Below are 27,254 nucleotides of genomic sequence, written 5' to 3' on the forward strand. Positions count from 1 at the left end.
CCCTCGTTTCTCCTGATGTAGGGAGGTGGTGGATAGGGAAAAGAAACAATCGACGCGAAATGGCTGAGGAATTTCGAAAAAAAATAGGAATTAAAATTCCGATTATGACATCAGAAAGGAATTTTGGAATCAGTTCATCCGTGGTATGAAGATCATTTTTACGAGCATAAAAACCGTTTTTTCTATGTAATTGAACCCATCCTTGCAGTAATTAATTATGACTGTATAATAAATATGCGGTTTGTATAATTATCTTTCTATAGATAGGTGATTCATCTCATTAATTTAGTGTCCTACGGTATTGAAATTGACTACCCCGGAGATAATGTTAATGGATGTGTGAACAAATTAGTGAGATCATTCTCAACAACTGCCGAGGCCGCATAAAAGTTCGAATTTTCGGAATTTGAAAGCATTTCGGCTGTATAACTATTTCAGGCTTGGTTAAGCGCTAAATTGTAAGAATTATTCCATAATATCAAATCGCACCATAAACGGAAACCAAATATGTATGTATCTTAAAAATGCGTCGTGTTGCGATACGGTAATATAACACTTCAAAGGAGGCTTCCGTGTGAATAAAATGCGAAAAAATCACATTCCGCATGTGTAACAAAAGCTGCCACGGGTAAAAATAAAATATTCAGTGAAAATCATGAAAAAAGTGTGAAAGTCAGACTTCTGTAAAACAAAATTACACAGGAATTATGGTAAAAAGTAACTCAGATGAGACTCTATCTTGGAATATAGGCAAGTGAATAGGACACCGATCCACAGGACCATGGTAGCATATGTACTAACACGGAGATTTGAAGGGAATTCAAAGGAAAATGTATTGGCATTTACCCAGCATCGCATTTGGCATCTGGTGCAACTAGTGACAAAAATTAGAGTTTAAACTTTAATTAAAAAAATAATTTATGCGCGGGGATTGTGTTCATATTAGGACTACTACTGCTTCCTAGTGGAACCATCTGTAGTAATATAAACTCTATGGTAAAAACCTTGTATTTCTTTCTTCAAGGTGGTTACTACACGATCGAGCAGAAGGTCCGCCGACTTCGCCTGGTGGCGCTGAACACGAACCTGTACTACAAGGCAAATCGGCAGACGGCGGGAGGCGGAGGTTACGGGGGCCACCACCACGGGGAGAGGCGCGGATACGGAATCAGCGGGAGCGGTGGAGGGCAGCACGGGGGCGGGAGCGAGCGGCTGTTGATGGACGAGGAGGAGGACGACCCCGCGGGGCAGTGGCGGTGGCTGGAAGGGGTGCTCGAAAAGTCGCTCCGAAACCGAGAAACGGTGAGTAGTGACCCTGCATGAAATACGTAGATGCTACCTACCTTCCGCGCACCATGCGAATCGATGAAAGACCGGCGAAATTTTCGACAATTATTGCAAACACAGTATTCAATCTGAAAGGGTAAGTTTAAATGGAACATTTTCCATTGAGTTTCAACATGCAACAGCATCCAGTTCGGCTTAATCTTATTTCTTAAATTCACAATGGTAAAAGTGGAAATAATGGATAAAGTTAACATAAAAGAATGCGGTGGTTTTGAACATGGTTTAAATGAAAGCAGAATTACTAATAGTTCATGTTTTTTTATTTTACGAATCTATCGCTGCAAACAGTTTTTTTTTAACACAAGTTATAAATTTCAATATGTACGCCCTTAATTGCTCCACAAGATAGAAATTCTATAACTGTTTTCACATACCCTTCCCACTGAGTACTCGCTCTATCCAAACCTTATGTTTCTACCATATCTAAACTCCACTAGAAGCTTCATCTTTTCACCCGTCATTTCCAACACTTCGTCCTTTATCTTCCTCTCCGTCCACTCCACCTTCTATATTCAGGCGCGCCGACTTACAAAAAATATTGGGGGGGCCCTAACCGGGGATCTTGCCCTGGGAAATTTTATAAGTAGTGAGTTTTAAGTTTTTTAAGCATTTTAGAAGAGTCATATGATCAACATTACAACACTGATAACTCGAATCTCGATATCTGAACACTGCGGGGAAAATCGACAAGCCTGACACATTATTTCCTCACACCCATAACGAATTTTTGAGGGGGCTCGGGCCCCTTCAGGCCCCAAAGAGGCGCCAGTGTCTATATTTGTCTGCAAACCCAAATATGCGTGTTAATTTTAACCTAGATGTGGCGAATGGCGCGCCGCTTTTATTTCATGCATCTTATTATTTAATTATATTTCTTTTTTAAAATGATAAATATTTTATTATCAAGGAGATATTTTTACCAATAAGGAATATATTCAAAAATATATAGCCCGTTGACAAGGAATACTTTATTTTAAATTTATAACTGAGGTCCTCCTTTAGTAAGGTGTTCTTATATTAGTTGTTCATATCAAGTCTTTTCCTTCAGTGATTCATAAAACACTCAAAATTATAATAACGTATAGTATATCATGATAACTTTAGTTGATAGCGATCAATATTAGATTCAAAATAGTAAAAAAATTCAATAAATTGAATTTCAACTCTCCAAATCGTCCAGATTATCGGATACTGGATATTTTCCGAGCTCCCATATCCGCTTCCTCTTCCCTCTCCCTGCTTACGGTATAAAAGGACTTTATCGTAAATTGTTTACATGTGTTCTGCTTACTTCACTCGTGCCCCTTTGTAATTCATGCCTTCAACAGAAGTGGAGTCAGATACTTGAATGGGACCATTCATATTGCCCAAGTTTAACCGACTACAACGCATGCTAACTTGCTGAATTTTGACTCTCGTCTAAATGAGTAAATGGGCCGTTGTCAGCCGAGGATGCTCGTCAGCGAAAGGCTTTCCTTCGGCCCGCTCGCCGTCATTAGCTGAAATTGAGAGCTCCGGTGCCGCCACTCTGTCAGCATGCCATTTGCGAGTCGTGAGGCTGAGGCACAAAACAAAACCTTGCTCGCCTCTGCACACCAACTCTTGGCAGAGTCGCCGTCGGCTTCATTACCATTTCATGTGCCGAACGCCACGGCCGGCCGGAGATGCCCCAAGCCATTCGTAGGGCTAGCGGCGGCGGCAGTGGAGGCTGATGGGTGGGTGCTCGTTAATGGATCCTTCTCGGACGGGCATATACGTAGGCCAGTAGACGCTTCTCGTCCGTCTTCTCATCTCGTTGCCGGCCGCAAACGACATGCATGCTGTACTTGAGATAGAGACGACTCCTGGTCTTGAGGGTGGGTCTAGGAAACTTTGTCCTTGCCCGTATTGTCTCGGAGTGAATTCCTGGAAAGAAGATTATGTTCGTTTAGCTTCTTAATCGGTTTATTTCTCACTCAAGGAAAAGAATTTACGTTTGTGTTTTCCAACGATAATTTGTGCGATTGCTGAACATTTTGAATTGATAAATTAAATTTTGTTTTTACCAAAAGAAAACGTCAACCGTTGAAACCATGGTCGTGTTTTAATCAAAAAATCTGTGGCAAAACAAAGTTTAATTTATATGTCCAAAAATAGATCTTAGAATCAAATTCCGGTTAAAAATGGAAGAAATTTTACTTAATTTAATGTAAAAAATCTCCATAATACTGTAGGCTATTTCTACGTTTCTGATGCTACAAACTGATAGAGATGATGTACAACTCGTGAAATATATTAACATAGAACTGATGTGCGTGATGTATATAGAATACAGTAATAAAATGTGGGCTCCTCACCAAGTAAATTATTAGGAAACTTGCGGGCCACCCGTCGTTGCTAGGAAAGGATACTGCGTTGAGTGGTAGGACATTTGAAACTTTGAATTCATGGTCACGAAGCAGGATTTTTATGATTTCTCATTGAACGTGCCAAGAGGTGTACCTACCTGGGAGGATGTCAAATCGCAGAAGCTGTATGACTTGACGTAAAAAAAAACTGTAATTAGAAAACGATGCAAAGGACAAGACGGTAGCAAACGACAGTATCACTACGGAGTTTGGAGGCATGAGATGCACCTATGCACTAACCTGGTTACATTCCGTATGGAAATGCATAGCGGACAGGCAAACAGACATCCTGTGTTATATGTACAGAAGATGGGATGTTGATTTCGTGGCTGAGGCCAGAATTAGCGCTACATTCTCCTCAAAGAGAAGTAAAACTTCATTGAAAATGCGTTCTTTGAAATATTCACCTCCCATTAAGCTGCATTTGAAAGCATAGTTGCCTATTGGGTAGATTACTTGTCTTGCGGCCGATATTTACTGGGTACAATGCCAAGTATTAGGAATTAAGTAGAATTCCTCTTGGCAGCATTTCACGGCAATATTTTTTTTGAAGGTCATTAAATGAATGGCTACATCTTTCTTTATAAATTTAATACATGCAGGGACGCATAAAAATACAATTTAATTGCATTTAAAAACCTATTTTTTGTCATAAGTTTTCAATCGCGCTTTCACGGAAAAAAACTTCTCGAGTCCACCACGCCTGATTTCCCAAAGATAACTGCGACGGAAACTGTAACGTATCCACTGATAGCCAGAAGTTGGAGCAAAGCTCTACACGGGGAAACTTGCAAGGGTAATCCGGGTCTGTGAGTGGGAGCCTTGTTTCGGTGCGTCGATACTAGGTCTACCTCTGTTCCCGCCGACTTTGGCCAGCCTCGACCGTCAATTGCCCTCCTCCCATCCCCTCAGACCCCCTCTGACTTCGTCGGCAAAGGAGAAATCCCCACCAGCTGATGTGGCCTCTTGAATGTGGTGGCTTCTAGTGTCTGGCAGTCACCTGGTTGGTGTTGGTGGCCCGGAAAGGTCAAAGGCTAGGCATTCTTGGGCCTAGTGAAGGACTGGCGGTCGCCAAGACGCAAGGTGTACGGTATATCACCGTACTGGTATATCACCGTATCCGGAAATGTACTGCGATTCCTTGGGATTATGTCGTCTAAAGGCGCAGAATAGGAGAGAATAAATTGAGCCCATTCTTTCCAAATATCTGAAACCCACATGGCAGGTTAGTGGGGTGAGAAGCTTTCGTGCATACTTTTGTGCCGTTGCTTCTATTTTTCTTCTATGAATGGAAATCATGCATAGCAACATATTTGACTGTGGCATAACCATAAATATGATTTGGGGGGATGGAGGAACCCCACTCTCACCCCCTCCCCAGGCAACGGAAGGCAAAATGTTTGAAATTTGACGTGCCAGAAAATACATTTTACAACATTTTGGAACTCAAAATTTGAATTTCACCCGTAATTTTGCGGGAAATCATCACATTAGGGAAAACATAAGTATACTATAAACTTTTCTGAGGCTTTGGAGTGAGGGGAGATCTATCCCCTCTCTCTCTCCATAGTTACAATACTGGCCTAAGATAAGAATTAAGTGGGAGGAAAATAGGTGTTAATCCGCATTAGGCCTTAGATATCCTTAGAGCCTAGCCCCGTTATTGGAAGCTAGATACTCTTCCCGTCAGACTACCACCCACTGTTGTGAGGTTATTTGACAAGCAAATTAGTTAATGGAAGAATGATTCAATTTATAGCTCTTTAAGGCGAATTCACCTAAATGTTTATGCTAGTAACTAAAAAAATTGGCTTCAGTTACAAAATTAATTTCCTAATAATTAAGAGTGTAGGTTTGGAGGTTCATGATCGTAAAATCACAGGTCTTGTGATATATTACTTCTCGTAATAACAAGTAAAAGTTTTGAAACATTTCGAATTGCATTCAAACATTTGTTTTTACATTTGGTGCTTCAGTTGGCATAGAATATACCCCAATCTTCATGTCGGTAGCTAAATAGAATTAAATTCAGTTACAAAACTAATTTCCCAGTAATTAACACTGTAGGTATTGAGGTTAATGCAGTGAAATCCCAGGTAATTTTTTCTATTATTCTTTTATTTCTTATTAACTAGTGAAATTCTCCGTTTAAACCTACTTTAATCGGTGTAAAACTTTAATGATAAAAAGAGGGTAAGCTTTGAGGTTCATTGCGAAGTAACCCAGGTCGTGTGACACATTTTATTTCTAAAATAGCTAGTTTTAAATACTTCGAATTTAACTCACACATTTACTAATATTTGATTGCTCGAGTAGGCATACATTTAAGGGCCTTCCATCGGAAAAAGTAAACAGATTAGATTGAATGGTGCAACGACCGTTACGGCAATTAGCAAGAGGATGTTTTATAGAAACGCCCCAGTGGACGGCACGAGATTAATGGGCCGTTTATACTTTTGTCCAAAGTTTTGACTGCGAGAAAAAACGTGTTCTCCGAAAATACCGATCGGAGACGATAATCTATCAATGTAAAACGGACAGGTTTCTTACGGGAGGGCTTGCAGGGAAAAAAGTAGGTCCTGCATCGGTGACGAGGGACATGCACCTCCCGTCTATCAGGCAATTTCCGAGCGTCCGCTTCTGCACTCTTTGGCTCCTTCCTCCGCTTCGGGTGAATGCACAGTTGGGTTCCTCGCTCGACGGTTTTTTTTGTTGCTCTCAGCGCGAATTTTTACACCCTGGAAAACTTGTCAACTCGTACCGATATTGCGGAAGTAATTCTTTTTCCGTAGGGTTTAATATCTTCCAGCTGAATCCTCGCCTCCAACATTCAGCATTCTGACGAAAAACATCGAGATAGGGTCGTCACCTCGGATGCGCATTCGCAGCTAATTTAAATTATTCGGTAACTTTAATTTTAAATTATTTAACTATCAATAATTTATTTCTAAATTATTTACTAATGTTATTATTCAATTATTACTTAATTGATTAATTATATTATTTTTTATTATTTAAATTCAAAAATTTTAAATTATTCGCAGGTAATTAAAATTATTCGGTAACGAAAAGGTCTAATCATATTAGTGACTTTAGGTTGAGATGCTACATTTTTCTGGAGCTTCGTAGATCACCTTTATCTTATTCACCTTTATTTTTTAATATTGGGTGAATGGTAACTTCATTTAAAAATTAAATTGTGAATTTAGTGCTAACTGTGAATCGATTAGTAGACTTAAAAAATACCCTCCACGGCAACTAGTTTTATACAGGTAACCATAGCAACGAATTCGAATTTTTCAAAAAATCTACACGCGCTTTGAATAACCCGTTGAAAGTGATTCATTTCGACGATCCGTTCCTTTTTTACGGTGACGTCATCCCTTCTCTTCCGATATTACTCCTCGATGGTTGAATGCAGCCTTCATCTCCAGCGCTGCCAATCTGACAAAAAAGTAAAGTCGAGAAATACTTCCGGAATCGTTTGGTGGGAGGGGTGGCGTCCTTTCCAGGTCATTTCTCGATCGTTTCGCCCACGAGAGCTGATAGGAGGAAAAAGGTGGGGTATAAGCCGTGGGCGTGCCTTTGACTGTAATTGACTGTCTGCGAGTGTTGGGATGGTAACTGAAGCCACGGCTATATATATGCTCCCTCGGGTCACTGTAATCAAAATATGTCATTAGAAACCAAGGTAAGCCCCGCTTGAAGACACTAAATTTAACTTGATCTTTCAGTACCCTGACCTATACTATAAGTAAAGTATTCCATTAACTTAGCCCAAAACCCGTATCTATCTTAAAATCCATTTAATGTAACTTTCAATTGTTTATCTCTAAATAAATGTCGCTCTATGCTCCCACGGGTCACTGTAATCAAAATTGTCATTAGTACTTTAAAGAAACCAAGGTAAGCCCCGCTTGAAGACACTAAATTTAGCTTGAGCTTTCAGTACCCTGACCTGTACTATAAGTAAAGTATTCCATTAACTTAGCCCAAAACTCGTATCTATCTCAAAATCCATTTAATGTAACTTTCAATTGTTTATCTCTAAATAAATGTTGCTGTGTTATTTTCTATTGAAAGCATTCAAGAAAGTTTCATATTTTTCTCAAGTAATGACTCGTCATCATCAGTCAACAACCCTAATATTTTTTTTACGCAGCTCTCCATTCATCTCTCCAATCCGTTAGCCTTTTTCTTGGATGTATTTATTTTCTTTGACATCCATTACAGTATGCCCTTTGAAACTATCCCATGCGTAACTGCATGTCCTTCGTAATTTGTCCAATATAACCTCAGTAGTGACTCATATCCCGACTTTACTCCTCATTTATAATTACTTTGGCAAATTATATTATTCCTCGTTTCCGGGCCACAGCAGGCAAGCGCCTTTAGGTTATAATAATAGAGAAAAGCGTTCGCCTACTAGATTAAACTTCGGCTAATGTTTCAGTGCTGATGCAGCATCGTTTATATAGATATTATAGTCGGATAGGAATACATTTATTTTTAGAAAAAAATGCACTTTTTTAAATTGTACCAAATTGCTGACGATGTTTGTTTATGATCCCTTTAGCCTCATTGACGATGGAGCGTGCATCTTTAGTTGCAATCTGCTGCGTTTCCGCCGTCGCGGGGATACGGCAATATGATCTCTTAATTCGGATAAGGCAGTTTGAAGGATAATGGTGGATAGGAGGCAGGAGCACATCCGCATAACGATGGGACTCTTAGATTAGCCTGGTGGAAATTGAGGTTGGGGATGGAAGAAGAAGCCTTCCGGGCGATTCATCTTTGTTTCTCCCGTAGTTTGTCGCTTCGCCGAGCGCGGCGCGACGAACGTAGTCGTAGTCAGGGAGAGAGAGGGAGGGATGGAAGGACGAATTTCGCTCTTGGGTGAAGGATAAAGGGTCGGACGTGAGGAGAATGTACCACAGTCGTTTCTCTATTGTTTGTTTTTCTCTCCCAGTCTGACGCCCCCGCGCCTCCATCCACCGACAGAGAGTTGAAGCTCGGATTCCGCTGTAGTCGCCGTTGTTGTTCCCGTCGCCGCCATATTTACGAATCGCGCAGTTGGAGAGAGATATAACGATGCATTACGTACGGACTCGAGGAGATTTTCTGGGGATGGGAGATATTGTCAATTCGTCTGATTTCTCTCTTTCTATTCATATATTTTTTTCATAATCCTTTCATTATCGCCGGCGCTTTTCTCATCCCTCATTAAGCGTATCCCGCTCTCTTTTGCCGGCGAGGAAATAATAAAAAGGAAAATGTTTCTTTTTTACCCGGGATCATTCGTGACCTAAATTTGTCCAAATTGCGTAGCGTTCCCTCCTCTCGTCCCCGTCTACACACGTGTGCAAATTTGAGCAGCACGGCTCCAGCTCTTCTTATATATTTTTTTATCTTGTATCGTGTTAATAGACGAAGCTCTGCTGTGATGAAGGTGAAAATTCGCTTACTTTTATCCCTTCTCTTTGTGTTCTTCCTTTTTTTTTTGTAAGCTCGTGTCGGCAGACTGAAAAGTGGAGTTGTTATAATTAACGGATAACGAAGAGAACGTAGGCGTGAGGGCAAATAGAGTAAAAAAATGTCTTTTACGGCACATTTCCAAAATTATCGTTTAATTTTTGGAAGTTGTTGCCATATTTTCAATCAAAATATCCATATTTCTGATTTTTTTGTTGAAAAATTATTTTATGAAACTTGGAAGGCTGAAAATTTCGATCCTTTGACTCGGGCTACGCTTATTTTTGCTTATCCGAATCCAATTTACTCGCATAAGTACCAATTCGAATCGAAATTTTAGCTATTTAATACTCTCTCGTTCGAAAAAGTAAATGAGTAATAAGTGTTTGGATTTTGGAAGATTACTTTTTTATTTTTGAACATTCTTTGCTAAATCAAATGCATTCTTTTTTCATATTCCGCTCCGTAAATATAATGTGAAGTGATTGGGCTTCTGAGTCATAGTTCGTGCTTTAAGGAGTAAATCTCACAATATAAGACAAAACATACCCTTCAAATTTTGAAAATGAATGAGTTTGTGAATCAGTTTTAAAATATATTATTACAAGTTCCTGAGCCTTACGAATTATTGATTCCCTATATTTTTTCAAGGTATTAATTTTTTAGTTATTAAATGGCGAGCTAAGGGATATTTTTATATTGATGTTGCTGTATGTATCATGTGTACTTAACCCAAAGCCGTTCATTAACACCAGAACTGCAAGTATGGATAGCAATTTTTATTGATAATTACGGAAAATACTAGTATTTATAATAAATTTGGCATAAAAGGTATGCGTTTAAAAAAATCGGGGCGCAATAAATGCAAAAATGAGGCAACAACTAACTTAATTTGTGACCAATAGCTCTAATTACGATTGGCCTTTGCTTTCTTCTCCCATTGTTTTAGCACCCATTAATTTCGGCGTCGATATGTGTTTTTGTTAAAGTTATTTGATGCCACAATTTGAAGGATGTTAGATAAAATTATCACTAGCAGCAGTGAAAAACATTGTGCGAGCTTATTTTCATATTTTTAGGAGGTAGATTGCAGCTGTAGATAGGTAATTAGGATGCTAGGGAAGTTACTAGGAGAGCGTTAGTTCCTAGATGTGGAGGAGTAGGAAACTACATGGAATATAGGCATACCACCTAAAAATTTAACTTGGGCATCCAAGAAGCTGAGCAATGCAGGGTGGCTTTTAAACTCAGGGGAATTTCCCATTACTGTTCAAGACAGTGTCTCCATGCAATTCTATCTTAACTTTGGCTCAACTTACATTGTATGCAAAGTCAATGAGAGACGAGAAACTAGTCTTAATGTGCCTCTGTATTATACATTGAGCAATGCATTCAGAAAAATTTACTCCCAATTCTCATAAAATAACAGTAACTGCCAGAACATTGGTTACAATAATTAAGGAAATAAATTTTCTATTTCATATCAATAATTTATCCTTTTCTGATTATTTTTGACTACTAAATCGTTGGGGAATACATTGGTCGTATTTTGTTTTTATTCGCTAAAATCTTGTCGTCAAAAACTTACGACATAGGTAATGATGAAAATTAAATGGAATGCTCGTTAAAATATGCCGGTATCGCAATTATTGACATTTTAACTATGAGGAGACCCTGAGACTAAATTTTTATACCCAGGTGAAGGAAAATTAAGACTTGGTGAATTTCTGTATTTTTCATACATTTTCAAGTGAATAGCGTATATTTTAAAGGATTAAATTCGCCATGGAAATTGATAAGTCGAGCAGAAGTAATGCGTTCTCTCAAGGTGAATTAAATTGGAGCTCTTAAAAATGACTTTCATTCGAAATTTTCCGGAAATATATTCTCATAAACGGAAAATTTACGTTCAATGAAAATCACAATGTCTAATTTACTTTTGCATGGAAAAGGATTATTATATGATCAAAGAAGAAAAAATATCAAACAAGAGAGGATAGAACGGAAATTATGCGTTCTCATAAGCCGAGATAAATTTGATTCTAAAAAATAACTATCATTTGGAATTCCTTGGAGATATATGCAGTTAAATGAAAAAATTACGATCAATTGAGAGTCTGACCTTATGACTATAGATGAAGATAATATCAGACTAGAGAGGTTAGAACGGAAGTGATGTGTTCTCTCAAGGCAATTTAAAGTGGAGCTCTTAAAAACGACTCTCATTTGAAATTCGCCGGGAATATATGCTCTTTAATGGAAATCTTACGTCCAATGAAAACCATAATGTCTAACATACTTTAGGTTGGAAAATCATTGCCATATGTTTATAGATGAAAAATATCTGAATATAGGGGTTAGAGCAGAAGTGATGCGCTCTCTTAAGGCGAGTTAAATCGGAGCTCTTAAAAGTGACTTTTATTTGCAATTCACCGGAGATATATGCTCCTACGCGAAAAATTTACCTATGGTTAAAATATGTATGTGTGAATGACTTTAGCTTGGAAAACCATAACCATATCATTACAGATGAAAAAATTATTAAAAAAGATAGGTTAGGAATTATTTTTAACTCCAAATGAGGGAGTTAAGCTGTGATGGCATGAGTATTGACTTACATCCCCGTGAGTCCGAGCTCAAATCCTGGCGGTATCCTATAGATTGGATGGTTGAGGCAGACTATTATTGATATGGATATTCAGACTGCCCAATCCCTCTTTCAGTGCTTTGTAGAGGGCACTTAAAATTCATTACTTAGTCCGTCGGATGGGACTTTAAAGATTTATCCCCTTGGTGCCTTTCGTTACGAACGAGATAGTTCCGACGCCGGTTCTCTCTCGATCGATAGCACATTTATCGAGGATTAGCGGATATAATCTGCGTATTATGTACCCAGGTTGACCCTACTTGGCTAACAATTATTACCTTGTCGTTTGTCAAGGCCTAATCATGAGAATCATGGCCCAATCGCGAGAACCTTGGGCCAATTGCGAGAAATAGTCGGAAGGGATTTTGGGGAGATGGAAGTAACTGGGGCATGCCAGTGCCTGGCTCTCATTTTCTAGATTTTTGCAAAGGATAACCCCTGCAGTGGATGGACAGAAATGAATTGTGGCTTGCCATTGCTTGTCTCCCGTTTTATGGGCAGGTTGTTTTTGGTCAATTTGTACAGGTTTTTTGTCTGCGACTTCACGTAATGTCGAGCTATTGCGCTGGGACCAAGTACTAAAATGTGCGTGCCAAGATTCTGCGTTGAACGCATTAAACCCCATCCATGTAGCAGTTAATATGACTGAGGCATAACCTTACGTGTGATTGCACAAAATGCAGACAAACTGACACGCTACGAACTTAATATATATATAGAAGATAATCTTATTTTCGGGGCGGGCTTGGACATACTGGCGTCTACGGGAAGATTTTCTTCCCTGATTTGAAAACTCTATTATAGATAATGCTTATCTACATTTGTCTGACTTTTTTTCCAACTTGACTTAAGAATACTATTTTGGACCACCAGCCTTTTTATACACCACGCCTCCGGTGTCTATTCAGCCATCTCAATACGGCATACTTTATTAACTACCTTTACTATGCTATCTCTCGTAATTTTTTGTCTTCACTCCCATTTTTAATTTATTTGGTCCGTTTCAGAATCACGGCTCGTGAAAATTGCTTCATGCACCTTTCACATTAACGTGCTTGGCCTCCTCACCTTTCTTCATGCAAGGTGCGGGATTGTCGCTAAAAGGCGTCAAGGAAGCGGAATTTGATGGGGTAATCATTCCATCCATAGAGCAGACGACGAAGGATGGGAGATAAATAGATACCCAACGTCCCGTATACCTTCTCTAGCATGTCTTGTAGGAGAAAACCTTACCCCTCCATCCCTTACCTTTTAGCCCCGCGCTACGGCAGACGCTATGGGTTTTATGAGGGATGGGAAGTGTAGGGTTCCTTGAGCCGACCTGTGATGCTGGCTGGTTATTATTGCTATTTCTAAGGTAAGTACTCAGACACGCAGGCACCCGCACGGATACACGTTGTATACCCTTACTGTGATCTTCTTCCCCCTCCGTAGTATTCAGGCAAGTGTCCTACTTTACGTCGTCCGCTCTTTAAAAGCCGCTCGTAATGTTTGTCTCACTGCAAGTGGGTACCTATCCAATCTCGTCTGCCTCTTATACATACTCTCTTGGAACGAGAGCTTTTTGAAGTGAGTGGTGTCAAAGGGCTAAATAATAATTGCGTTAATTTGAGTTACCATGGTTGAACTTTCGTCTTGTCTGGTTCGCTTGCTCCGTTTGCGTTGCCACTCAAGTTATTTATTCTTGTATGGAAATCTTTGCGACCAAAGAAATATTTATTTCCTGTTTTACAAGAAATTGGAAAAGGTTCCATTTATATTATAACATTATCTGTAAAAGTGAATATTAAATGAATCACTTTTTAAACAAGATTTTAAAGCATTTCCACTTTCGAAATAATTTTATGCATAAAATGAGAAAAATCAACATTTTTATCATGCGCCAATCTTATTTTATCGCAGCAGCCGCATCAAACAGTATTGATTATAGTATATGGCCTTGAACCGAAAAAATTAACCATTGTCTCATGATACAATAATTAAATTATTATAAACTTTTCATTAATATACTCAATTTTTTATTGGCAAGAATGCTTTTGCATTACCAGGTAAAATTCCTTGTTCATTTCTTTAAAATTAATGGTGCTACTACTGCATCCTCCCTTTTTAACTTCATCTAGATTGTACCATAAATAGTACGCTTTCATATTATTACCGTCATTTCGTATCGAGTACTACATTTTTGCTTTTGCGCTCCATATAAGCCACAAAATTCCTGAACTATCCGTAATTACTCTTGCGTTGAGTATTTTCCAACACAACTGCCTCCAAGCTAGCTGAAATTTTCGGCGAGCTGTAGTTGTTCTTCCTTCAGTCGAAATTAATTCAAAAGTTTTCGGTACAAATTCTAGCATAATATCACTCATCCCCTTCGTTTTTTTATGGAGATGCATTTGTGCAAATCAAAGTCAATTTATTGGCAAATGAAATATTGTAGTGATATAATATTTAAACTCTTCTTAGCTATGCGCACAACGTTTGAATCCATAAATCTACATAAATCTTAAGAAGTCTATGCAACTCGTGCATTTCCCCTTCTTCTACCTTGCTCCAGCCTTATACAGTGTCTGCAAAGAAACTTATGCAGCCGAATATTTCCTCGTTAATCGCTCATAATGAGCGCTTAAACTCTTGCTGCCGTATACGAGTGTACAGCCCATCGTTAAGTCACAAAAGACAAGGGTTTGGAAAACCAGGACGATGCCTTAGTGGATGTACTGTGAGAAGAAGATATGAGACGCCATCCTTCTTGGAGGCTCGTTAAAATTTTGAAGCGCAAGAAGTCCATAAATTGTTTAATTGGTACTAAAGAGGACTTCAATGGAGACCTAGCCTTTAAAATCTTCGAAAACTAAAATTTTTACCCTGATTGGAATTAAAGCAGGCAAAATAAGAATAGATCTTTTTATGCTTTTCCTTCATAGCTACTTTTCATACGGCAAAACACCTTTCTTAAGAATTTTACGAGTGTAGTCTGGAGCCGTTTTTAACGATTCACTTTTGAAATTTCAAGTCGTGATGAAATATCACGGTATTTTAAATTCATTGCGAAAGATTGGAGAGCATAAATTGGCATTAAAACAGGGGGTACATATTGCTTGATACTTTGGTAGTCGTAACCTTCGGATCGAAAGACCCTTATTCTTTCAAGTAAATTTGTTCTTAAGTCTAGAGCACTGTTCTTTAACTTATTTTTAAAAGGATTTTATCTCGTTTCGTTTAATATTTTTACTATCGTTATCTATTATTTGATATGACATTGTTAGAATGGTGTATTTCACTAATTGAAAAAAAGATTAATTCCATATCAATGAAATGTTACAATGAAAAGTAATTTTTGATGGATATGAATTCATTGTTAAAATTAGTAAATTCAAAAAGGCTTAGCTGGTTGTGAATCTGAACTGAAAACTGAAGGGGTTTACAGCATTTACTGCAAATTTGGGGAGATATGCGTTGGAAAAACAAGAATAGTCATCAAGACAAGTCACAAAGCTCATGAGTGCCTCACCCGGGTAAGAGCCGTTAGCCAGAGTCAGTACAGTCTTCTGCATGGCCACAATGTCTACTAGCGCAAAACTAAGCTTCTTTGGCGATTCATGTGTTACTTAGTTTGCGTAGTGAGAGAAACCATCGCCATCAGGTTGGATGAGAATAGGATGAACCGTATACTGGTTTTCAACTCGGCCGCGCGTGGTCACCAATCGTGCAAAACATGAAGAAAACGCGGAAAATGTTCATCAATCAGGTGGCACCTCTTCCGTCAACCTCACTTTTACAAGACCATTGAAAATTTGTCATGGCACTCATTCCCAGAGTCCAATAACGGAGTAAGATGTCCAAGCGTCAGCATTGAACAAAATCAGACCTGGCTTGAAACCCGAGGGTATTTCATCCGTCTTAACTTCCAGATGTTTGAATTCTTGTGATGGTTTCGATTCGAACACACAAGATATTGCGTGTAGATATTCGTAATATTTCCTAAGTAATTAACAGATCGGAGCGTTTGAGGGTACCAGGGTGATAACACTAGACCTCTAGACCTTACTCGATATTTTTAAGAAGGTAGTGATTGTGAAGGTGCACTCTAGTAGCCTAAGAATAAAATTAGAAACAAAATTGAGAAAATACACGTTAAAATACTCGAATTTTTCACCGAGTGAGCAAAAAAATGTGTTTATGTGTTTTTTTACCTACTATGGCCCATTATTTTTTCTTTTTTACAGCTTGCAGGCTCCTTGCACTACAACAATGTAATACAAAGCAAACTACGTTTTACTGATCTCAACGACAGTATTCTCTCGATCTTATATAAATTATCGTGTTTTACGCGTTCCCGCTGTCCTGGTAATAAATATTTGTCACTGCAGTCGGTTTAAAATCCAGTTAACTATATATAAGTTATTTTGTTCATATGTTTATGTTAGCGAAAAATATTACAAATATATAATAGCATTGGATTATTATATTAATATATAAAAAAGGAAAATACATACATATTTTATATTTATTTCAGTATTTTATATTTTTCGTATAGCAATGACCAATTTTCTTAATATATTTTTTTTATTTTTTTTTCTGTTTTATTTTCGTTTCTCTTTTTTCTTTTATACGCCTTCGATTTTAAAAAAACTGAAAAATAAGCGACATGCTCAATAAATCTGACGTAAGAGTTCAAGCCTTCGGGGTTAATCGTGCGAGACTTTTGGAGTAGTACTCAGGGTCAAACACCCCCCTCATCTAGGGGGTAGTGCTGCCCCGCACAAAATGGAGGATGACAGTCGGAATGTGTGAGACCATTTTTTTCATCCCGAGGATCTCCGAAAAGGAGGCGGAGGAGATTCCTGCTGGACCATTGCTTTATTTTCATTTTTTCCAAAATAAAATTCCCTTGAATGTGGAAAAAAATGAAGACGAAACCGAAACGGGCGAAATTTTTGCCCGGAAGGCCACTGAATGATATGTTACGTGTAACTTACGTCGTCCTGGTGGAAGGTGATGGCCCCATACACGGTGTTTCCACCTGTAACAAGGTGGGCTAACTATCGGCTTGAAACTTTCGCTAACGCACGTGCGTCATAAAGGGTCATTTTATATTCTATGCAGAGTTACATTCTTTCTACGTACTGCTGAAAAAAATTCTATTTGGGATAAATACCCGGCACTAAAGTAAGGGATTGGAAATTAAGGATACTCGTTGAATGGTGTTAAGGCCTCCTTAACACTTCTATCATGCGTCACGAAAAAAATAATTCCATGGCCCATACACATTGAAAAGATTTGTTTTCGACGAAAATGAAAAATAACCACTGATCGAATGTCTTGATCGATAAATCTAGCATAAGGGTTCTTAGTAGCTCGCCGGGACCTTCGGAGTCAATAGGGCGGTGGCCTACCGCGGGAGAAACCACCCGCCTCCGCTGCCACCAGAGGGCAGGTATGCCCCCGCATAACGCGAAGCGTGACAGTCGGAATGTGCGAGACGATTATTTTTCATCCCGAGGACTTCAGAAGGAAGAGGAGATGAAGCGGAACGTTGACGATCTCATTTATTTCGTGAGGAATTCTTTCCCCATCCGGACACCCCATGAGGGAAGGCGATCACATTCCTTTCCCTCGAGGTGATGTCATTAAGAAACCCGCCCACCCAAAGGTCATCCTGCGCTGTAGACTTTTCCCAAGGGCCTTGATTGGTTGAGTGATCGGGAAAAGACTAAAGGAAGCGGGGGTGAGAGAAGATATATGTGCTCATGAAATTCGTATGGTTGAAGAAGGACACGGGATAAGTATAATGGGTAGATATAGAAGGATATAAGAAAGAATAATGCATATAAGGCAAGTGTAGGAAGTAACTTAGGAAACGGCAGTGTAGGAGCAATAGTAGGTACTACTTGTATTGAAGTATTGAATGACGTTCTATGAGATGTAAAACTATGAACTTGATATCGTACGCGCCATCAAGACACAAAAATGCGCTACATGAATGGAATGGAAACGTTCACTTTTTTTAATATCGTCGATAAAGGTATCGGTTAAATGAATGAATGATGACGAATGAATGAAGAAACCCGTGTATTTCTTTTCTGACCCACTTGAGGATACATTGCATACTTCTCGAGATAATTGAGACGAAAATTCGTCGGCCTTAACCCCTTTTACGGATAAAAATGTGACGTCACGAGGTCACGCCGAGTTACACTTTGTATCCCAGCTCTTCTCTCTTTGTATTCGTCTCGCGTCGTTCGTTGTTTTTTTGCACGCTAGTAAACGTTTCTTTCATTGAATAAAAAGTTAACCCTGATCGCGGTAGTGAACTACAACTCTATTTGCGTCATCAAATCATGAAAAAGGGGAGTAACTTTGACGTTTTTGTTATTTTAAAACCTGTGATAAAACAACGGATTGGGGAAAATTATTTGATCGTAGTTACTAACATATTTCTTCCATCTACCGAATTATTAAATCAATTTCCATTTCGAGTCTGAAATGTTGATACTATTGAGCCATGCGCATGCTCAATTTAAAGCTAAGACCCTGCATATTCCATATAGAATGATGTAAAAAGATCTCATTACGTTCCTTTCTGTTCATTAACCTTACATATCACAAGCCTTCCACCCCATTCACCAAGTGTATTTTAGGTTATTTATTTCCAGTATCTCTTGTGAAGAATGTCGAACAGGGACGAAACAAGTCGTACAAAATTATATTTATGAAATAGAATAAGTTTTTGTGCATTTCAGCGCGAAGCAATTTCACGAAGTTCGCCTCAAGCGTTAGATTTTAATTATTGCTGAGTTGAGAGAACACGCCTATTCCAATTCAAAATCCCCACTCACTTTCTCCCAAACAGAAAACTATTTAGTCTGAAAGTGTGAACAGATGTTCCCCAGAAAGGAGGGGTGGCGATCTTTTTTGGAACTCCCCCACGGGACTGTGGGTCAATGGAAGAGGGGAAAGGAGTCCATCCCAGCGAAAGAGAGCGATGGAGATAAGAGATAAAAAGGGTGAGTCTGGATGGTGGGGTGGCTTGAGATAGGTAGACTCCTAACGATGGAGGAAATGTAGGCTGGCGAATTGGAAGCGACTTCCCCTAAGAGTCCGTCCCTCGCAGATAGGCGGGAGAACTTGGGGAGATTGAGATTCCGTTGGGGACGAAAACAATTGAAGATCCTCCCACGCCTCCGACGCTCACGTTTCGTTTCCACTTCCGGTCCTCCCACCTCCCTATCTCCTCGATGTCATCCCTTGCCAATCTGCGAATTTGAAAGAAGTTGATACCTAGGCAGTTCCATGAGATTATAAGCTTACCTCAATGGATCTTTTTACAAATATCAACCGTCGTTTCCGGCACAATATTTCCACGACCTCTATCTACATCTACATTACACCCTGCGAGCCACCACGAGAGTTTTTGATAGGGGGTGATCAATCACAAGCATGTAGCAGGATTCCCATATAAACACCACACGGTCATAAAAATGTTACGCATGCTAAAAAGTCATACTTCTACATTCATGCAAAGGCTAATCTTGCCAACTAATCATGGAGGCAATCTGGATATGAAGCTAGAATAAGCAAAAAACGCTATGAGAAATAATAGGAAATACTAGAAAAAAAAGAACCCCTTTTCAGTAAGCGAATTTCAAGTTAAGTGTAACCGACCAAAACATTACCGAAGTAAATTAATTATAATGTCTTACCCAAAAGTCTCTCCTGAATTTCCAATGCAACTATCATCATGTGTTTTCTTGTGTAATTTAATATGATTAGTTGTATATTCAACACTTCGCTGCATTATTCAATAGAACATTTTAAGGTAGAACTTTATAGATCAATGTTAATGAGCACGTTTTAAAATCCTATCTGCAGGAGTTTCAGTGATGGGGTTCAAGGGCTCAAGTGTAGGGAATGATTTATGCGTACATTCTGTTTTTGATTTTGGAAAGTAAATATATTTTAATTGCGGAGCGGAATTGCGGAGAAATTTGAGTTTTTGCGCTAATTATCCTGAGGACCAATTGTTTTTAGAGAAAAATACCTTAGGGATGAAGTATGAGTATAAAAATATTTTATGATATTGTGAACTGAGAAATTGTTTCTTAATTGTCGAATGAATCCGAGTCACTATCGAAAAAGCTAAAATTTGAAAATATTTTGTTTTGCGTGCTACAGCCAGTCGTTAAGCTGTAATCGGTCTGTGTATTCAGTGTTGTAATTAAACTGATAGGAAGAAGTGTGTCTATTTTATAGATTTTCATTTTTCCTTTGTCAAGAAGGGTTATATTTGGTCTAGGTATAGTCTACCTGGCTACGTCTGGTCTGGTTTATGTCTATAAAAAATGATCTTGGATATAGCGGGAAAGTTTTTATCTTTCATTTGGGTTCTGTATCGATATATTTTGCGAGTTCATGGTTAAGCAAAAACTATGTACTGTCCCACAATTTGTTTTATTATTTGCTGTCTACTAGTTTCGAAGTCTATACCATCAATATCAAGACAAACAGAGTTATGCGAAATTCTGCGAGTTCGCGACCCCATTACTGTAATTATTATTTTTTTAATGTATTCAGTTCGTGTTGAGGCAGACGTTTGTGGCCCCAGAATAAAGTGCTCCCTGCCTTTCGGTTGGAGGTCGGGCGCTCAGGTTAGGATATTTCTCCGACAGGGGGTGTTGCGATCTGTGTGGGGGGGATGAATTTGGCGCCGGATGGGGTAGGTATCCTCCCCTCGCCAGATTGGATGAGAATTGAGTGGGCAGTGGACTTCGCGTCTGTGTGAGGCGGCTTCATCCTTTCTTTTTCTTCCCTCCCTTTTTTTTTGTTATCACCCGTCCGAGTGTAGGGAAGAGAGCGAGGAGATTTGGGAGGAAAATGGATGAAGTGAAAGGAAGGGTGGGATGGAGTGTGGGCTAGAAAGGAAGAGGGAATTAGATTGCAAGAGGAGAGCACAATGGAGGGGAATCAAGGGAAGAAAAAGGAAAAAAATATATATACAATGCCAGGGAAAAAAACTGTAGATGTTCTTTTCCCTGTGCATGTGTCTTAATTCTAGTGCAGTATGTTAGAAAAATAATGGAAAATTACTCCGTTCAAATATTCAATATTTATTTCTCTAATCACTACATGAAACTAGTGGCTTTGTACGCCGTCTCACTCACGGATGCAAATTTTTATACACCATGGGTGTAGTTAAACCCATGCAAGTTAAGCCATAAAAAAATTGTTGCCTTAACTGAAATTCGAGCCTGGGGAATCCGAGTTTGACCATTTAATAGGTTTTCCTGTTTCCTTTGTCATCGAACCATGATTTATGATTCTGCAAGAATGAATTCTGTGAAATAGCGATACTATTTTTGGACTTTTACAATTATTGTTATTAAAAAAATGTATCCCCTCTCGTTTGAAGGAAGACAGTCGTGGCTCCGGGTTATTTCGCTAAACAGTGTAACGAACCCCAAATATCTGGGTTCGAATCCTGGTTAAATCGAATATTTTTACATGGTGAACTTTATCGTTGTATTATAAATGTTATTTCTCTCCCTATCAACCGAATTCTTGACTGTGTTGGTTTCATTAATATCTATCCCGTTGTTGCCATTGCTGTAAAAGTAAGAGATAATAGGAAGTTATAACCTAGTTAACTCGTTCATGCTCAAAGAAATTGGGACAAAATATAGGGAATTTTTTTTATTGGCGCATAGTGAGACTTAAGCGTTAGGGTTTTAATTCTGACGGGAAATGTGTGACGAAAAAGAGATTTTATGTTGATTAAGAGAAGTAGACTCCAAAACCTGATTCATCGGTCCTCGAATTACACAGTAAATAGTCGCCTTATGATATTAACCCGGTAACGCCTGAATTAAAAAGTTTCTGCGATTTTTATGGCATCTTTTTATCTTTATTTCTCTGAAGTCAACTGTAGAAAATTTCCTCGACAACCAGCGATAGTAATAATAGTGATTTAGACCATGACATTAGTTACTGATCTCAGCGGTTTTAACAATATGATACTAATGATATACGTGTTGAGTTGAGCTTTATACGTATTATGGATAACTATTTCTCTTATTATAAGTTTTGTTAAAATGCATGCAAAGGTAAGGAAATATTCCTGTTTAGTCAGGGTATCATTCTGCCGGGTTTTGCTAGTTTTAGGTGAAGATAGTAAAAAAAGAAAAGAAAGTAAATGGAAGAGAAAGGTGCTGCAGCAGATGGGGCCGGCGTGGAAACCTTTTACCTTACAGAGGGCGGCCAGTTCTATCTTACCATCTCGGTTTTGTGCCCGATATATAAGTTTTATTTTTTATACTTTTGTCCTCCCTCATCCTGAGCGTGATGACCTCCTCCCACAATATGGCTTTAATCACTGATGAACGGCGGGCGATACATCACGTATCGCCGAAGCTGTGGTTGTTTTTTTACCTTTCCCAACGTTTCGAGGTTGTTTACAGCAAAAATATATCTTCCCCGTTGCTCCATTTTATAATTTTCATTTCAAAGAACACAGGTTTCTATCCCTCTCTTTACCGTTTCCCGATGAATGAACCCTTTTAAATTAGCTTCAAACACATTGCTTTAACTCCGAAAAGGTTTACCTCTGTTATTTCAAAGCGAAAAACCGTTAAGCTGTTTAACACGGTGTTTCTTTTCCAGCGTACCTAAATTCATTTTCATCGTTACTCCTCTGGGAAACTAGTTCAAACAAGCGGTTGTTATTCATGGTGTGATCATGTTCCTTAATTTTCAAAGGGATAAACAATTGGAAATTTACATTTTGCTCTACTTAAAACGACCTTCAGAATCTCGAATTGTATTACAGGGCACGTAGATACAGTGCTTTTTCGGTATTAATGCGATAAAGGCGGAGATCACTAATGCGTGAGGCGTTGTAATTTTCTTTTGACTTAATTATTGGAAGGGTTGTTTTGTTAGGCAAGAATTTGTTAGTTTCAACATTAGATAATGATTTTATTAAAACATTATGCACCTTGGCCTCGTGTACATGTAATTGAAATGAAGGCGGGTAACTATGCTGCATATTTGTGGAATGCATGAATTACATGGCTGTAGTTGAATCTTTTCATTCATATAATTCGCGATAAAACAATGAAACGCCAATATGAAACATTGTATCTATGGAAACGAAGCTTTTAGCGCTTGAACTATGATGCACCTGCATGGCTGCATGAGAAAGATTTTATCTTGTTTTAACTCATCTTCGTCGTCCATCTACCGTATTCTTTCGCTAAATTACGATATCTAATCCCTATCATCTAATGTTTCATTCTGATAAATGCGTCAAAACTTTTACGACGTCAAAATCTCGTAATAAAAAAGCGTCAAAATCTAGGTTTCATTTTTTTAAATACTATGAAAATGACTGCATGAGAAAGATTTTATTTTGTTTTAACTCATCTTTGTCGCCCATCTACCGAATTCTTTCGCTAAATTGCGATTTTTGGTCCCACTGAACGACACCGTTCCAGGCTATATTTTCGCCTCACCAATCTTGGTTCAGCGTCGCAGGGTCGTACATAGGGCTGTTGCTGCTCCATGTGTCGAAATAATCGCCTCGCATTCCAATTCGGGAACAGATTTTGCATCGCGCTCGACGTAGGCGATGTGAAGCCACAACGGTGTGCTGCGTTGTGCAGAGTGGAGTTCGATCAGGTGCATGTTTAGACATCAACACCAAAATCCGGTGCCTGGGATGGAATTCTGCCTTGTAGGTAGGAAGCACATGCTTTATAAGGTAAAAACCCAGTGGCGTACACAGTTCCTGTTCTAACTGGTTTCCATATTGGCGAGACACCCGGTTCGTAGCTTTGTGAATTATACATTCGTACCAGGAGTAATCCTACCTTTGCATTCGAATTCAATATTTTTAAGTGTACTAGCCCTAGACGTGTACTTAGCTATTTAGTCAATTATTGGGCAATTTGCATGTTTAGCTGTTTCGTTTTACTAACTGGTATTAAAAGTTCCCTCCTTTCGTTTTCAAAAAATATCGTTAGGATCACGAAAATTTATCAAGCTATCATTTTCAATTTTATCGTTTTGTTTTGCTAAGAAAATATTTTTCGAAAGATATTTGGAAACTCAATTCACGACAAAATGTTAACATTGCAACCCACCAGTATAATTTAAATTCATATAATAGCAAATCTAATTAATACACAGAGGAATGGTTAGGTTTATGTCTATATCTTCTTTTTTCCTTTGTTTTTCTCAACAACTGAGTAATGAATGATTTTCATAAATAAATATTTAATTAATTTGTAGGTAGTTATTAATATTCAAAATTGATAAAAAATGGTCAACAATGTTTAAGTGTCTAAGGGAAAATATTTTTCACTTCTTTGTATTCAATATCATTTCTAATGCAAAATAGGTAATTGCTGGATTAATGAAAACTTGCGATTAATTTCGCTATATTTGATTACATGGTTTGCTGGACTGAAGTATATCGCCTGAGTGAGGTCCTAATGACCCTAGTTATCAATGCACTCAAAAATCCAAAAACAACTACCAACTAAGTACAAGCGTTCTAAATTAAACTGAAATCATTCTTTAAAAATTTTTAAATAAATACTATATATTTTCTCATTAAATCTCTGTTTAAATTTCGGTTTTAAATATACCTTTGTATATTACCTCAGGCTCTAATTTTATGTAAATTTACGACTCGAGATTTTTAGTAAAATATAAATTAAGGGACAGCATGAATTTTGTTTTGACCAGAGCACTGATATTAACAATTAATCATCTTCACCATTCATGGCAGTTAATTCATTTTTCAGTACGGGAAGAGTTCTCAAAAGATATTTTTGGTCTACGAACAGCAAACTTGTGTGCATCGGAGCCGTATAATTAACGATTTATGCCGTATTCCTGGGGAGATTTCGGCGTTGAGCGGTGGGCTGCAATGTGTCCTTACGGCCTAATGTCGCTGACCCAATGAGTCCAACCCTCTGCGGGTGCGTGGGCGATTGGTGCCTTTAGGGGAAATTGGTCGACGTCGCAGCAGTGTGGGCGGATTAAACCATTACGGGATCCCCAGACGCCTCCAAGCACTGTCAGCGTGAGGTTCAATGGGGGGTTAAAAAAAATGTTTTTAAGCCCTCTGGTCATCTCCGCGGTTTGGGAGGGACAAAAAATATTGCTGATGGCGAGGAAAGAGGTTCGAAAGTCAATTTCTGAGAATATATCGACCCTAAAATAATTCTGAGTGTAAGGGAAGGGTTATTTTCGGGCTCAGTACGTGCGTGATAGACCGGGAAAAAATGTTAATGGCACCTGTGCATTTATATTTACATCGACTAATACAAAATTATTCGTACAGTTAGGATTTTGCACACTTTTTGGGTTATTATATTCCGCTTCAGCGTTTTATTTGTCTACATACAGTGAAGTAAGCTGTAATCCTGGGACTGTGAGTTACCCAGGATTTCCCCATGCAAGGGTCTCCCCACGATGGATATAATTCAGTACATATTGTTGGCCTCGGTGAAGGTGGGGAAAAGTCCCCGCCTACCTTACCGAAAGTCGCGAGTTCAAGTCCCGCCTGGGTACGTTTCCTCTTCCAGGACATGAGTGTGTGCGATCGTCTGTTGTTGTTTGTTTAAAATCATGTAATGGCCACATTGTGCTGTTTTCGGGGTGATTGATATTAATAAAAAAATATTGTTTTTGATTCACAAATTTTGGAGTAATTATTGGAGTAACACCTTTTATTTCAAAAACTGGATAAAAGTCTTAAATCGTCATTCTTAATAGCATTTATCATGAAATCGTTTTCATAATCTTAATAGCATTTTTATGGAGACATTTTCAAGATTTCAACGCAACCTGAGCTGCAAACCAGTTTCTCTCCATTTTAACATCCGGAGTATGAAATCTAGCTGTTATCCCAAAATTTCTGTGAATTAATAATTAGTCTGTAAATAATAATCTATACTAGCAGCTAGGCGTTTCAACTATGAGTACTCTATGCAGCATTAACTTTAACTGATTTTTTTTAATGACGGAATATATCTTGGCTCGGCGTGCCTCAGGAGCTTGTGGTGAATTAAGCTGTTTGCAGCCATCCTGCTTCAATTGCTTTCGGAAACGTTTCGCAAACATTACGCTCGCCGTTTCCAGGTTTGTCTTGACGATACTATGTACCACTTTGCTCAAAGCATATGTTCCCATTAGCAAAGCACTATTTAGTTGCGTCGCGGCCATTTTCTTCATTTTGGTGCCCTTGTTAATTCGGAGAAAGCAGTTTTAGTCATATCACACTCCGCACCCTTGAAAACTTTCTTTTAGCTTTACTAACCCCAACTCATAAAAATAATTACTCATTTTTGTAGAGAATTGCGGCGTAATTTTTTTATTTTTTGCCTAAATAATTAAAAGTTTGGTTCTGCATAATTTTTTACGAGACATTATTTCTTAGCGACAAAACTTCCTTGTGGTTCATGAATAGATTGAGTTGTATTTTTGCCCCTTGCTAAGGCAATATATCTCAACTAGCGCCATATTTACCGCAAGGAAGAACTTTTCCTAGGCAGATACCATAGGATTCTGCAATTGCATTCCATTCTGAGATAACGGGATCAGCCTTAGATCAGTTCCATCGGACTTTACCGTGAATGAAAAATTTACACAAAATATTTTGAAGTAGGAAGTATGGCGAGAATATTTCCCGTTACCATCACTTTCATAAACGTCTCGCTAAAATTACGTTAGCCGTTACGGGAATACCAATCGTCTCGACCAGTCCCCGTTCCAATTCACTCAAAAACATATGTTCCCATTCGGGAAGCACCCCATACTAGTTGTATTCCCACCATTTCCTTCCGTCTGGTGTCCTAGGCAATTCAGAGCAAACAGCTAAAGCCTTCACTAAAGTCAAGACCCCCGCCCCCTCTAGTCACCACCTGCGCGCATTGCTTGCTTGCTTTCCGGCTAACTAAAAGATTTTTACGAGATAGCTGGAGATTTCGTTCTCGTTTCATTTCATTGCTGCCATCCCCGTGGTGAAAGTGGAGGTAAAAGCGACACAATGGCCCCTGGCTCTTCCTTTAAGTCAACCCATTCCCCTTCTTCTCTGATGGTCTCTTCTGTACCACCCCACACGTACAAAGAGATGGGAGAGTGACTCAGTTACCGTATCGATTACATTATTGGTAACTTATTCTAGTCAGCGCTACAATAAAAATTAATCATTTATAGTGCAATATACTTTTTTCCGTAGTTTATCTTATTTTCGTTTTAAGGTACCGTATCTAGGCTACCAGTTGTCTTGACGAGTACCGCTACACCATATACTGCTTCACTCAAATCCATATCGATGGCTAAGTTCTTACAACACGTATCTCAAAAATAGCAACTTTTCAGGAGAGCAAAAAAAC

General features: G+C 38.7%; 1 protein-coding gene across 1 annotated transcript in view; it reads left to right on the forward strand.

Moving 5' to 3' along the window:
• The window catches only part of LOC124160597 (acid sphingomyelinase-like phosphodiesterase 3b), a 1,228,662-nt gene that overhangs the window by 1,101,337 nt on the left and 100,071 nt on the right, over positions 1-27,254 (forward strand). The window contains exon 8 of the mRNA XM_046536481.1: positions 1,025-1,302. Within this exon, the coding sequence (XP_046392437.1) occupies positions 1,025-1,302 (278 nt within the window). The remainder of the gene's footprint in view (positions 1-1,024; positions 1,303-27,254) is intronic.

The sequence above is a fragment of the Ischnura elegans genome, chromosome 6 (assembly GCF_921293095.1).
Source record: "Ischnura elegans chromosome 6, ioIscEleg1.1, whole genome shotgun sequence".
NCBI lineage: Eukaryota > Metazoa > Arthropoda > Insecta > Odonata > Coenagrionidae > Ischnura > Ischnura elegans.